Source organism: Cyanistes caeruleus, chromosome 11, assembly GCF_971803275.1.
Source record: "Cyanistes caeruleus chromosome 11, bCyaCae1.hap1.1, whole genome shotgun sequence".
NCBI lineage: Eukaryota > Metazoa > Chordata > Aves > Passeriformes > Paridae > Cyanistes > Cyanistes caeruleus.
In genome coordinates, this window is record NC_141711.1 from 12258561 (window position 1) to 12273280 (window position 14720).

Genomic DNA, 14720 nt, shown 5'->3' on the forward strand with positions numbered 1-14720 from the left:
GATGACCTGTCTTCCAGCTACATAACCAGTTCAATGAAAAAAATAAAAATATCTGTCTGTGCTGGAAATACTTCACTACATATACAGCTCCTTACAACTGCCATTCCTGCATTGCTCATAACAATGGCTCTTTTCAACATGCTAAGAATAGTTTAATAAAACCTGACAAATTAAACTGATCGAAGTAAGCATTTTTAAAAATTAAATACTCAAAGAGCATAAGACAGCAAATTGCCAATAAAAAGTTTTGTTACCTTAAACGATAATTGTAATATTTATGATCATTTTTCAACAGCGCAGAACTCTGCTCTTTGGGCACCTGTGCTTAATGGTACAAGTAAATTTAAAAAGGAGAAGTAGCAATACATGTTTCCTGTTGGTTTTTCTTTTGCAATCTAGAGTGTGCAGTTGTGACTTCAATTGTTCAGTTTCAATACTCCCTTCTGCATCACTTGATCCACTTGTAACACTGATCCCCTTGTCTCTATCCCATCCTTGTAGAACGTCTTGTGCAAACTCCCTGGCATCTTCAGTGCTCTTCTCACCCAACTGTTTATCCCCAGAACAGCCTCAGTGCTGGCATGAGCACCTCAGCACTCCCCCAAACTGACTCTACCAATGTGCTTCCTGCCCTCACAGCACCTGAAGGCCACCTTCCATGGCTACCAGACTCAAACCAGAGTTTGAGTGACCTGAGAAAATGACCTGAGAACTGGTTGCTTGTATTTAGAAAGAAACAGAAGCGGAAAAGTTTCTTCCAGCCTTTCATTGCACTCCTCTTTCCCCTGATTTTCCTCTCTCCAGCCCCTAAATCTTATGTCTGGCTGCTCCACCACCATATGCACCCAAAGCCACTTGGACATAAGAGGAAGGCAAGGTGCACGAAGCTGGAATTTTACCACTGTTTTTACCACTTTGCAGAAAGGGACAGTAGCAAGAGGAAGGCGGCAGTTGGGGATTCCTTATAGACTCCAGTGGGGAAGCACTGTGAAAAGAAGGTAACTCTTAAAAATCTGCAATTCTTTTCATCCCAAAGACTGGAAGGAAGACAGTACCAACATTACAGAGGACCAACAAGGGAGCTGAAGACTAAGTTTAGTTGCTTTAAGAGTGGCCCAATTGTAAGAATCAATAAGAGAAGGATAGGATGACTGATGGACCAGTTATGCAGATGGGCTTACCCGGCATTTGACAACTGGTTTAGAATTATTCTGTGCACCCATAACCTTTTCTGCCATAGATTTGTTATTTCTTCGGTTTTGTCAAATACCTTACCCTACAGTATTTTGCAGAACATTTTATTTTTCACCTTCTCAACTAGAAAAAATAAATGGAAATTTAATTCCAACCTGAAGTATCATATTTTCTAATGGTAAGACACATACATTAAAAATGAAAGGAAGTTACTATCAAGCAACTGACAAGAACACAATACAGAGAGGAACTCCCTGCTACAGAGGCTTTAGGTCTAAAGAAGATCAGCTAATTGAAACAAGGAACACTCTACTCTGATGTTGGGGTTCACTGTGCCTTTTTGCTGCCTATTCCATTTCACTATTCCTATTCAATTAGATTACTGCCCTAATGGTGGCAAGAGCGTCATGCTCTAATTAACTGTTACCACCAACATTTCCAGAAACATGTAGGTTCAGTGACCTTGGATTTTCTAAAATACATTTTCATTGCACAGTGTAAGCTGACAAGATTTTGTTCTATGCTACTTGCTTTAGTTGTTCTGTCAGAGGTACTAGAAAGCACAGAGGAACACAAATCAATAGTGAGAAAAGTACCTTTTGAATTGGAACAAAATTCTGTAAAAGGTTAGAACCGAAACTGAAAAGCAAGAGTTCTTGCTGAATCACAGCTCTCAGTTTTGCAGCAAATATCAGCAAAAAATCTGTATTCCACCACAGTTTTTAAAATGCAATTTCTCATTAGCATTGTGGAAGACATGCAGGCCTTCTTCTATGGGACATCTTTAACAGTTCTACCCAAGCAGAAAAAAGGTGTTAACACCTTTATAAAGGTCAGCCATGTCTATTCTCCAGAACCTAATGCTCTAATGCTTAAAAAAAACCCAAAACAACTCAAGTTATTTAAATGATAATGTTCTCAAAACTTGTAAGTTTAGCTTCATACATTGCTAGCATGTTAAACAAGTATGTAAATTATCATAATTCAGACATTTAAATGATAATACCCTTACTATGCCTCAAGTGTAGGCAGGAATCTAAGTGTTTTACACTGTAAGCAAGTCACATTTAACTGAATTAACCACTTGTGACTGTATAAAATAAATATACAAGACATTCCTCACATCATAATCCTTCTTCAAGCAAGGTCACAGAGCTCTTTCCAAAGGCTTATTTATGAAAGCAACTTTCTCCTCCCCCTTTTAAGATGCCAGCAAACAATGCTCATACTTCAAAGGCTGCGTTAAAAAGGCAACTAGAGCTCAGACTCTTTCAAATGCTCAGAGACACAATGCACGAGGGAAATAAGGAGCTCACCTCCACCAGCCTAAGCCCACAGAGCATAGGGATAAATCAGAAGAACCCTGCTGAGATGGCCCTCAGACCTGCTCATGGACACAACTGATAAAAGTGCATTCCTGACAGCTGTTTGAGCAAATGTAGTGTACCTGACACATACCTGATTTTGTAGTCATGTACTGTTGGTGTGCTTTTCTTGCACTGAAATGGGACACTTCATCAAGAATTATTAAAAGCACTGACAGAAATTCTTCTGCTTTGGAATATAACAATAACAATGACTACTATTACTACTATGATAGTACTTAATGAGCACAATGAAGTTAAAAAATACCAAGAAAGGAATAATGATGAGGAAAAAAGCCCTAAACCCAAACAACTGGAAGATGCCCCATCCCTGGAACTGTTCAAGGCCACATTGGATGGCACTCTGAGGAACCTGGTCTAGTGGGAGGTGTCCCTGCCCACGGCAAGGGTGTTGCAATTAGATGTTCTTCAAGGCCCCTTCCAACCCAAACCATTCTGGGTAGCAGGCTGGTCCTGTCCAATCAGTGTATCATCTCTAGCTTTATGGAAAGGAAACCCCAGAGCAGGAGTTATATGGGTCAAAAATAACAAAAAAAACCTGAATTGGCCCATTTTTTGTATTTGACTCAGTACACTCACTAAAGTCCTTCCTCATGTCCTAGTAATTATACTGTCACTGCTAATATTAAAATAAAAAATGTTGGCCCCGTCCTATGTTCCAAAATATTTTTTGAAATAAAAATGCATTTTGACTTTGTCTGTAAACACAATTATACTTCAAGGTTAAAACATTTTCTGTCCATATATGATCACAAATTCACATTTTAAAATCCTGCCACTACAATTGTCCCATGAAAAAGAATACTTGGGACATCTCAGCAGGAGTTTAGCAGTTGAAAAAAATTATCTCTTCCAAACGTCTGCAAGTATAACCAAACACTTATTATTTATTAAATCCTTCTACTGTCTGAAAAGTTCTGGTCTGGACAAGACAGAATAGTCTCCACTGAGCTTTGCTCACCTCTGTAATAACTGTCTGAAGCAATTTTGAAAGCAGAATGGGTTAACATAGTTTCTAGATTTGAGGCATAACACCAGCAAGCAGATCCAGTCACTGAAATAATGTTGTTACAAGATTACAGGTACCCTAACGTTAGACTCAAAACTAAATCTTCATAAAAGGCTTTAAAGGATATTACAAAGCAATTATTTACAAAGCAGCAATTATGAAAGAAGATGTACACAGCAAGTTTAAACCATAACACACATCAAAGAGAGTACAAGTTAGAGATCTCAAAATAAAGAGTAGTAGTCATGAAGATCCTTTAATATTAGTTTATAAAACCCAGATCATCATCTAAAATTTATCCAGCAACACTTATCCTGGGAAGGCTTAACATTAAGCTGCGTGGGAAAGGAAGGAAAATGAGCACACTTATATTTGATAACCAGGGGAGACCAGAAAAACCCCTCTTACCCACACATCTGCATAGAAAATTGTTCAATGGCAGGCACATTTATGCTGACCTGTGAACCAGGCAAAATCCCAGAACAGGGTGACCTAAGGAGCCCCCAGGAAGGCAATCTGGATGTCCCAGAGTGGCTCAGAGAAAGGACAAGTGTGTTGGCGCAGTGTTTTGCCATCCTAACCCTTCCCAAGCCCACTTCTGGAACATAGGTTCAGGGAAGGTCAATCTGCAGCTAAAATGTAGATCTGCACTGCATTGATCAGGAAGCAATATGCTGCAACAGGATGGATGTACAATCTGTGCTGACCTCAGTCACTGAGGCAGCATGTGTGCCGAGATTCAAAATCAAAACATGCATTTTGAAAGGAAAGTGGTCTTTGTGTGCAGATGCAATGCATTTGTTCAAGTACAAAAACCTCCAGAAACATTTTCTTCTCTGTTTACGTAAAAGTCAGAAATTATCTAAACACAGCACACATACTTTTAACTTTCTAATTAAGAGTCATTATAAATGAAACCAAAGATCAGAATGACGCCATGGGTAAAGAGCATTCAAATAGACTTAGAACATCCACATGCCTGTGTTATAGGTAACATATTATTAATACAAATAGCAGCCTATCACCTCTTCCCTTAATTACATAGGAAGGGCTCTGTTCACAGCCCAAATCACTGGCCTTCGCTGTCGCTGACAATACTTACATACCTACCAAAGCTCTGCTTAAGCAGCACAACCAGCAGCTTTACCTAACATCAAATAGCTACGGAGATTGCAAAACCAAATATACCCTTTTCATGACAATTTGTATTCACGGCTTTCTCTTGTAAGTGCTGGAATAAGCAGTCTATGAAAAGCCCTCAAAGAGGAAGACCCAAAAAAAAAAATTCTCCTTTGAGTTCTTAAAAAGGAAGTAGTGGTTGACAGCTGTAAGTGAAAGTGTTGTATTATTCCCACCCTTAAGGAATTAGGAGTGGAACTAGGAACAATCATGTGTCATTCATTTAGTGCTTCTTTTCCTCCAGAAATTCTTTTAAAATATACCTGACATGTTTTGGTGGTAATTTTAAGTTACACTATAAAATAAATACTCCAGGTAAGCATAATACTAAATTCTAACTATACATACACTTGAAGTTAGAAACATAACTTAAGACAACAGCAACACTGGCTAATCTACCAGCTAATATGCCTGACACTGACCTCGGAAGCTTATTTCCTGGTAGGGATTAATTCTGTACACAAAATCCTCTACCAAGTCCACAAGCAACCTCAACTCATTAGACCTCATGCGGACCAGCAGATCAGACTGGACAATCTTCTGAGGTACAAACCAACCTTAGGTATCCTCTGATGGTTTATCCACGTCATAGGATTTGTTGTCCTTGTTCACAGTATTGTAATTTCCCTCAAAGTTGATACCACCCTAACTACTTAATGACCTAAAGTTCTGGAATCCATAGAAACAAAAGAAACTTCATCAAACTTATTCTTTGTCCCTTTAAAGTATGCGCTAATATTGACATAACCTTAAAAATTCTCTGGCATCCAGCAAGAGGAATCCCTCTAATGGTAAGAAAACAAGGAGTTACCTACCGAGATCACAGACCTGCAAAAATAACTTGGCTGCAGAATGGATTGTTTCACAATCAGAAATAAAAAACGAAGCTAATTTTTTAATAACAAAGTTCAAAACATGAAGAATTACAAATAATTCATTATGCCTCCTGAAAGCTTTCAGATTCTTCAAGCACCTGGAAACAGTAGGTGTAAGTATAAAATCTAGCAATGCCAGAATAAAATCACAAGTAATACTACAGAAACTGATTTTCAATTCTATTGCCCATAAGTTCTGGCAAAACTATCACAGCTAACAACGAAAAAAAAAAGAGAGAATAACAGTTAATTGTGCCACAAGTTACTGGGAAAGGTCACCAGGATATTAAAAGGCAAAAAGGTAGGCAGGCTAAATGCTCAGCTTTGCAGAACTAAGAGATCTGGCTTCTAACCTATATAATTAAGCACACATTTCAAGAAAACAAATTAAAAAAAAAAATAAAAAGCAAGGCATAATCATCAAACTCTGGTGGAGTAGGGTTAAACAAGCTAAAAAAAAACATTTACTGAGCATCAATACTACAGAAAAGACTAAGTTTTAGAAATCAAGGTTTAAACTTCATCTCACTCAACTTCCAAAAAAGGAACAACTTTGGAAAAGTTCCATTTAAGAGCAAAAACTTCCCTATCAGATAAGACTAATGACATATGCAGATAGCAGCAACCAGTACCAAATGTCTTCAAAAGAACTTGCTGTACAAATATCTATCTGGCCCATTACAGAGCTTTTCATCCTGGAATTGAAACATAACATTTCTGTTGCTTCCCTTAAAAAGGGAAGGGTATTACTCAATACATGGTTGCAAACATCCATTACTTTTCTATCTTAAGCTCTTGCATTTATTTTATTTTTATGCAAGAAGTACTAAAAGTGTAATTGCGAGAAAATGCAGCACTAATAACTTAATTCTTAAATTTCTATTCCATACTCTCTTAACATAAGAGCAAAAGGTCACCCTTCTGCTCATATATAGTTTTTATACATATAGGAGGCACTGTATGCTTTCTGTATTGAAGACTTTCAGTAATATATATTTTCAACACATTTGAATTATCATGTGAAAACTAAAACTAAACAAGATATTCCTCCTACTGGGGAAAACTTACTTTAATAGTAGCACAATACTGTCAGGAATTTTTGTATTTAGCTACAAGTTCTCCTATTTACACTATTAGGACATCTGCAGTTGAGCCCATCTCCTTGTCAATTCTTCAGTCTTTCCATTGGTTTGTTAACATTATTCTATCAAATTTCCAAGAACAGCATATATTTCCCTTCACTACACACCACAGTTCAGCTATCAATACTGCAATGTTCCTTAGCTCTGCAAAGATCTTATAAATTCCTTAGGCACTAAACTATCCTTGACTAATCCCTGTACTTTTTGTTTATTTTTTACAAAGTTAAAAAAAAAAAGTCAAACTCCTGCTAGAATTTTCTGTGTTTTTCCACTCAACTACAGTGTTACTACAGGATCTTGGACTTTCTATTATAAGCCTGCTGGAAGTTCATCATTTATTTATACTTTCTCAAGACTGAAATAAACTCTAAGGCATTGCTCAATCACACACAAGTCTGGTATAACACAACAGGAAAATTGTATCCAATTAATTGTCTTGCTCCAGCACAATGATTTTCCTTTTCAATGAGGAAACTGTTCTGGACCTCTGGCAGAGAGATATGTCTTCTTGCAAGATGGTACAGTCCAACCATCTCACTGCCTGATGTTCCTACTCCTAGAGCAGACTGAAAAAACACTTCCCTATATTCAACAAAAATGTGACAATGCTGAGCCTTCTTCCAACAATTCTGCTACAAGCAAAAATGTTTCTGGAAAGACAGACAAGCTGGAAACATTAATGAATGGTCACGGAAAGATCTAACAAAATTCAGAGCTCTTGGATAATCCAAACTCTCAGCAAGTGAGCAAAATTAACAGGAAGGAAGTATTGATGTGATTCAAAAGAAAATCCAGAGACAACAAATTGTTGTATAATATAGCAGCAATAGACTAAAATTGCTAGCTGTAGGGATGGAGACAGCTTTCTTACTTCCTTTCCACTGTCCTGGTTCCACAGACACAAATAATTTTCACTTTATGTTGCCTATTAAAAGAAATTACAAAACCCAAAACACAACAAAACAGCTGAGTATGTATTGACACATTTTGCAGAACTCTAGCTAGATCATACTCAAATCAACACAACCAAAGTAGCACAGTGACACAGACACTCTTCACCCACATGGCCCTTTACAGCATACATAAATTAAATTACTTTATTTAGATAAATAAGCAAATGAAGCTGTCACATTTATTAAGAAAAATTAGAAGATAAAGGAAAAATCAAAGTATTTCTCCAGTGCCATGTAAATCCACCTGCAACCAATCACTGGACTGCCCAACTAACATACAAAAAAATAAAAATCAAGAACAGCTTTATATAATCAAAGTGTAGAGAAGCAAGGCTTTGCCTTTATAAGCCTGGGACCAGGAGCAAAACCATCCCATAAGATATCTAAGGAAAACACATTTACTGGCCTTCATTCTGGCTAAGTAACCCGATTCATCTGAGGTTTGAAAAAATTCATTGCAAATACAAAAGGGATTTTTGTTTGTTTTTAAAGCCAAATCAATGTGTTGGTGTTCCTGGCTCAGGATAGATGCATCATGACTGCAATGGATCAGTTCCAAGAATTACAGTATTAACTCTGCAGCAGTGGCTCTAGATGGTATCTCTGCAGGGAAATCCTTGTCAGCACTGACTTACCTCTACTATAAATGGCTGCCCACACTCCTACACTGGCTCCTAAAACCATGGTGCTGAAGTTTGTCAAAAGCAAGAGCTCCCTACCCTGTACTATCCTCACGATCAGATCAGTATGAATTTGGATGGTTCATTCAGGGTGAAAAGCACTTACATAAAAATATTAACAGGTGTATGTAAGGGCTGCCTGACATCACCCTCTTACCAGAAGCACCTAAGCACTGGAGTTTCACCTTAGTTCATTACAGCAAATCCCAGGTCAGTCCCCAGGGCACTTGGAACAAACATTCAATGTTTGGAAGATAGTGTCTCCACTGCAGACTGTAAGATACAGCAACATCAAGAGTACTGAAAAACATAACATCTGTTCATCTCTCAACAACAATCCTAACAGAAAATTGAAAAGATGTAACAGAGGAAAAAACAAATAACAGACATGGTACCTATCAAAACAAGTTCTACTGATACATGGGAAGCTAAACATCCTTTACAGAGATCAACACTAAGCAGGCCAGAGTACCACACAGAATTCTCTAGTCAAAGCAGCAGGAAAAAAATCTCTCAGCAAAACCATGCAATTCCAAATACCATTTTTTATAACCCACTTAGTTTTTTAAGATGAATTTACTAAAATACTTCTGAACAAAGAGAACGTCCAAAGAAAATGTTCTGTACTTTCCTGAATCGTGCCAAGTTCTTGATAGCCACAAAACATTTTATGTAATGTTAAGTGAGTAACATATTCCCTCTTTACAAATTTTGTTTGCTGTCTTTCATATCAATTTACTTTTACCCCTAGTACAATACAGCAAAAGGCTTGGTGTCACCACAAACACACCCAGAGTAAAAACTTCACTGAGTCCTTCAGATCACATTAAACTGCCTGCACCTTTGGGCTGGTTGTCTTGTCGTTGGGGTTTGGTATGATTGATTCGGTTTGGATTTTCTTATTGGATTTTTGGTTGGTTCTTCTGGGGTTTGGTTTTTGACAGTTTTATGGGGGGAGCAGGGGGTGGAATTCGTTTTGTGTTTTTCTTTATAGATGGTGTTCCCTGCAGGAAGTATTTTGTGGTATATTTGTCTCACGTATATTTAAGTCTAGAAGCCATAATGCACAGCTCTAATGAACTTCATTTACTATTATGGGGACTATGGATTTCAATATACTAGTTAGCATTTCTGTCACCAAGATATGAATGTGCTCAATTCAATTCATATCTACTTTGAATGAAATGAAAACAACAGCATTAGCTACCATTAAGACATCAACTTGTGCCTATTTTTTTCAGTTGTTAAAAATGACCCGTCTTTTAGAGTGCTTTTGATCTAAGAAAATGACTTTTTACAGTTTCTCAGAGCTTTTGGTAAATTGTGGCAATGAATTCCCTATAAAAGACACTTATAATAGCAAGTCACAACAATCTCAGGCTGAATAATTCTAGATTTTGAAAGACTGGATATCTGCTGTAAGCTTCAGGTTTCTACTAAAAGCTTCTACAACATCTGTCGGAAGCATTTCAGCCTGGAAGTCACTTACAAATTCTCAAAGGTCTTCCACTTGCTTATTTTTAGAAATAAAAACAACTCCCCCCCCCAAAAAAAAAGTTTAAGATAATTTTAGTTACACAGTTTTTAAGAGTTTCTTCCCATATGCAGTGATTTGAGCTGAACAAACACATTTAGATTTTCTCAACTATATCCCACTTTTTCTTTTGCTTTGATTCACACTTTGTGGAACACTCCATGCTCAGCACATCTACTTCCTACATATCTAGTGAGTCACTTTTTCAGGCATCTCTAAAAAAACCAGATTCATTAACTTGTAATTACTAAAAAAAAATAAAATCAAAATGAATTCTAATTATACTATTCTAATGTTATCACTGCATGAAAAATCCAGTAGTGAACTAGGAGTTATTATGCTGTATCTACAAACACAGGCAGGAAGAGGCATTGCACTGGTTGTCTATAAAAGTATTACTATGCACAGAAAAAGTCCAAGTACAGATAATCCTACCACCATCTCCTCCCACCTTCATCATACACATATTTAGGCTTATATATTATGTTTAAAGTATTTTAAAAAGCAAATCCAACTTTAAGTACTTTCTTTTAATTGCTATGTATTGGTGATCTTAAAAACTCATTCTATTTTCATCCTTAATATTATGTTGGTGTTACATAGACATTACCTCCCAGGGCAGAAAACTTTTTCCATACATAATTAAAGTGCCTTTATACAAAGTAAACATTCACATCTTTCAACTGTAAGTAACATGTTATCTTCAGCTTGGTCTACTTAAATGGCATAATTCAGTTTATACCTTCCTCTGCCTCAGGAAAAAAATTCTGTATTACCTTCCTTGGCATTGCTTACTGATGCTCCCTCTCTTCAGGTTCTACCCCTATTTACAGATAATACTGACAAAATTGTTTACAGACTAAGTAGTAAACAGGATCACTCACATGATTCACTAAACAAAACAAAACTCCAAGCCCTCAGGAAAAAAAAAGTCTTAGAGTATAACTGAAAGGCAGCTCAAGAGGCAGCACAGAGACTGGACTGAGTGACTGGTAATTCCTGAAATAGATATTGCCAAAGTCCACAACTTACGAAACTGTAGTCCCAGATAATTCATGAACTATTTTGAAATATCTGAAGGGTTTTCTCATTACTTTATTAACATTTGAAGGTCTTTTATCTTTTGAAAAACCCAGAATTGATATATGAATGATATATAAACTTCTAAGAAATGTTTACAAATATTCTGACGAAGAGAATTTGTGCAGGTTTAAATATAGGTCATTGATAGGATAATGTCAATTTCCTAAATGAGATGTGCTTATTAGCAGTTATGTAAACAATGATAATAGATGTTCCTGCATGTAAACGTTCTGGCATAGTTTTATGGTTTTGTTTGTATTTTGAAAACAGCACAGAATTTTTTTAAGTAGTTCTTATGATTCAAGATCAAGCCTGTGTTTATCAGTATCTTCTACCTGCCTTTTCACAACACCATTTGATACCTATTATCTCTAATGGTGCATTTCCCCCTCCCTGCCAACTGTCTCACAATTTACCATTCGGATGAAAAGCCAGTCCATATAGCCAACAAACACACACAGAATCTGAAATTCTCCACACTATCATACCCATGCTTTAAAACATTTTGCAACACCACATCTAACATGCAATAGGAGTGGATTCCAGGGCATGATCCCAAGCCCATTCTTTGCTTGTTTACCATGGCTACAGATGCCCACCTTGGCAATTTTAATCAAACCTCTGTCAAATCTTCACATGACTTTCTTTTCTCCATAATTATCAAATACAATCCTCTTATTTACTACTATTGAGTTGCTATTTTAAAATAAAAAAAATAAAATGAGTAAGCATATAATTTTTTTACCTATATTAGAGAAGCCAAAGCAAACGGAAACTTAAAAACAAACAGAAGTCTCCATAGCTGATGGTTTTTGAAGCTTGCCTATCGGTGAGCAGACTTGCTCAACACTCAGTGCTTTGTCAAATTAACCATCTTGAATATGACAGACTATTTGTAACCATAACATAGCACATGGGGGTCTCAAAATCTTTATAAGAAGACATAAGAAATGCTGATAAAAAGCTATGTGCATAATACTTTCCAATTTAAAAATAGCACAATAAATGGGAACATTTTACTTTGTTGAGTAAAACAAGAAAGGGTAAAGACTAAACTTAAAGTATTTCAACCACTTAAGTTTTCTAGAATCCAGGAATGCATATCACATACACAATAGAGCCAAAGCGAGATGCTTAATGAAGCATTTCATACAGATAGCAGTTTGCACAATTACCTGCAGGTAACTTGAAAGCCATGGCATAATCCAGCCTTAAGAAATTAAATGCTTGTCGTGTCCCATCATGTCCAAGTATTGCATAACATAGGATAGTTAACAATGGAAGGTTTAAGAACTTTGACTGCGTTGTACAGGTCCTTATGCTGTGTCATACTACTGAAAAAATCTGCATGAATTACAGACCATATTATTCTTAAAAACCAGAGCTACACTGACTGTATTTCATAGAAGGACTTGGTGTGAAGCTAAAAAACAGCTGACTGAGAACATGTTAAGTTCTAGGGCATAACATCAATATATTTGGAAAAAAAAATACAGTGCTGAGCAACTGTAGTCTGCCCTATGTTAATTTTTCGCTGGATATTTAAAATTAACTTGACAGTCATTAAGTAAAACAACTTTACTTGTCCCAGTTCAATCCCTAGTGGACAAAACACGCACTACAGGACCCCTCAATTTTGCTTAACAAGACTGCCAGACTTGTGAGAGGAACAGTTAAGAACACAGGGCATATTTTAAAACCATTCTCACTAACAATAAGACTATATCATGAATGCCACCCATTACACTCCTGTTGCCAGTAATAACCCTTCTATCAGCCAAACAAAATACGCCACAAAATTTCAAGAGGGCAAGTAGGAAGAGTGCCAAACAAGCACAGTATCTTTTTTAGTCCGTTTTTCAATTCTCCTCATGATAAATTTGCATACACCGATAAAACAGTAATTTCTCTGCATTTGAAAAAAGTACTATTACACCACCATATCGACACAATGTGCTTTCACATTTGCATGACTCGCCTCAAAATCACCTACTAAATAAGACACACGCAAGCCTTTCAGTACCCTAATCATTTTCAACTGTTAGCTTTATACACTTTTCATAATACTCAAAGTTTCTGCTTAGTGAGAAATTACCAACTTACCTGGAAAGTTACCACTTTAAAACAAATCTTACTCCTGCCCTATGCAACCGTATTTATTACAACAAAACCAGAGTGATCCACAATCTACAGGGACTTGCTAAAACAAACGTGCGCTTTCAGTGTTTTTAAAAAAACATCTTACCTTGCCTGTCTTGTGATCAAACCACACAAGAGCATGGTTCCTGGACAGCACCTTGCAGTCAAACGTGGCATTGTTCTGGGCTGGCCGGCAGCGAGCCACGGAGCGGCCGATCTTGACAGGCTCGTCCAGGTAGACATGACGCTCCTGAAACGGGTGGGAGTTCGGGCGGCAAGTGAAGATGGCCAAGGCTGAAGGCATCGAGGACAGATTGTGGTTGCCACACCAACCAGAGATGATGAGAGCCTCTTATGATGCAGACTGTCCTCCACAAATTTTTAAAACACCTCCACAGCAACTTTATATTAAAGCAGGACAAATATTACTGTATTAGAGGCCTAACAACTCATCGTTTCAGTGTGTAAACTAATTCTGGCAATAACCCAGTGAAAAAGTCCCATTATGTCTTTTAATAATATCAGCAGTGGCCCAAAAAAAGTCTAAAACGTACAACTTTCAATCCATCCTTCTCTGGAAGAATAGGAATAAGCATCTGATTCCTTCAGAGAGAAGTAAAGGCCCCGGGAAAGAAGGATACAATGTCTTAAATCCAAGTAGATGAGTCATACAAGTACTTTTGTTTGTAACCTCAACTGCCTTCTTTTCCCCCCCCTTCCGTAAACAACACTGACCAAAAGTCTGACCAATGCAACATGGAAACAAGGAAAGGTTTAGGGAAGGGGGATGAAGGAGAAAGATTAGCGTCCTCTCACACACGGCACAGATCAGGAACTGGAAGGCGAATACAAAGCCCTCGCTCCACAACAGGGACCTACTGGTTCACCCAGCAATCCGCATTTCACCATCTTCGTGTGTTAAACCCCAGCAGAATAAGTGGTGGTCCTCGATTTAGGATGGAGTGCGAGAGACACACTATTTTTCTCCCCTACACCGAATAAAGCTGAACTGGTCTACAGCTTCTGGGAGCCACTGAGATAAGGAACTTGATAAGGCATGGAGAGGGCTCCCAACTCTCCTTCTCCCGAGGACAAACCAACGCGTGGGAAGGGTTCTTAGGGCCGGCCTGCGAGGTGCCCTGACAGGTCGCTCCCCGGCGGTGGCTCTGGCTGGCGGTGGGGTCGGTGTGCGTCCCTCGGCGGCGGCTCCGCAGGGGCGGGCAGCGGGGGCTGCCCCGGGAAGTCCCTGCCAGGAGCCCCCGGCGCGGGGCGCGGCGGCGGCGGCTCCGCTCAGCCCCTCCGCAGGTGGCTGCGCATGAGGCGGGCCCGCTGCGCACCCCCGCGCTCTCTGCCCGCCCAGCGCGGCTCCGCTGCCCCGGCGGCGGGAGAGGCCTGGCGGCCGGGCCCGGACGCTCCCGTTCGGTCGCTCTGCCGCTCAAGCGGCCACCGGCCGCGGGAAGTTTTCTCCAACCTGCGGGGCCCAAAACAAACCGGGTCAGGCGCGTCCCTCAGCGCGTCCCCCCGCGTCTCCTCGGCCCCGTGGGCGG

General features: G+C 38.7%; 1 protein-coding gene across 43 annotated transcripts in view; it reads right to left on the reverse strand.

Annotated features, from left to right (window-relative positions):
- Window positions 1-14720, reverse strand: part of SLMAP (sarcolemma associated protein) — an 89374-nt gene that overhangs the window by 74512 nt on the left and 142 nt on the right. For 28 of the 43 annotated variants that reach the window (XM_086846721.1, XM_086846763.1, XM_086846756.1 and 25 more), the window contains exon 1: window positions 13280-14328. In XM_086846721.1, coding sequence (XP_086702847.1) covers window positions 13280-13477 — 198 coding nt within the window. In that variant the 5' untranslated portion in view covers window positions 13478-14328. Of the gene's footprint in view, window positions 1-13279; window positions 14645-14720 lie in introns of those variants that run through there. The other 15 variants (XM_086846746.1, XM_086846738.1, XM_086846764.1 and 12 more) reach the window with 6 other exon arrangements.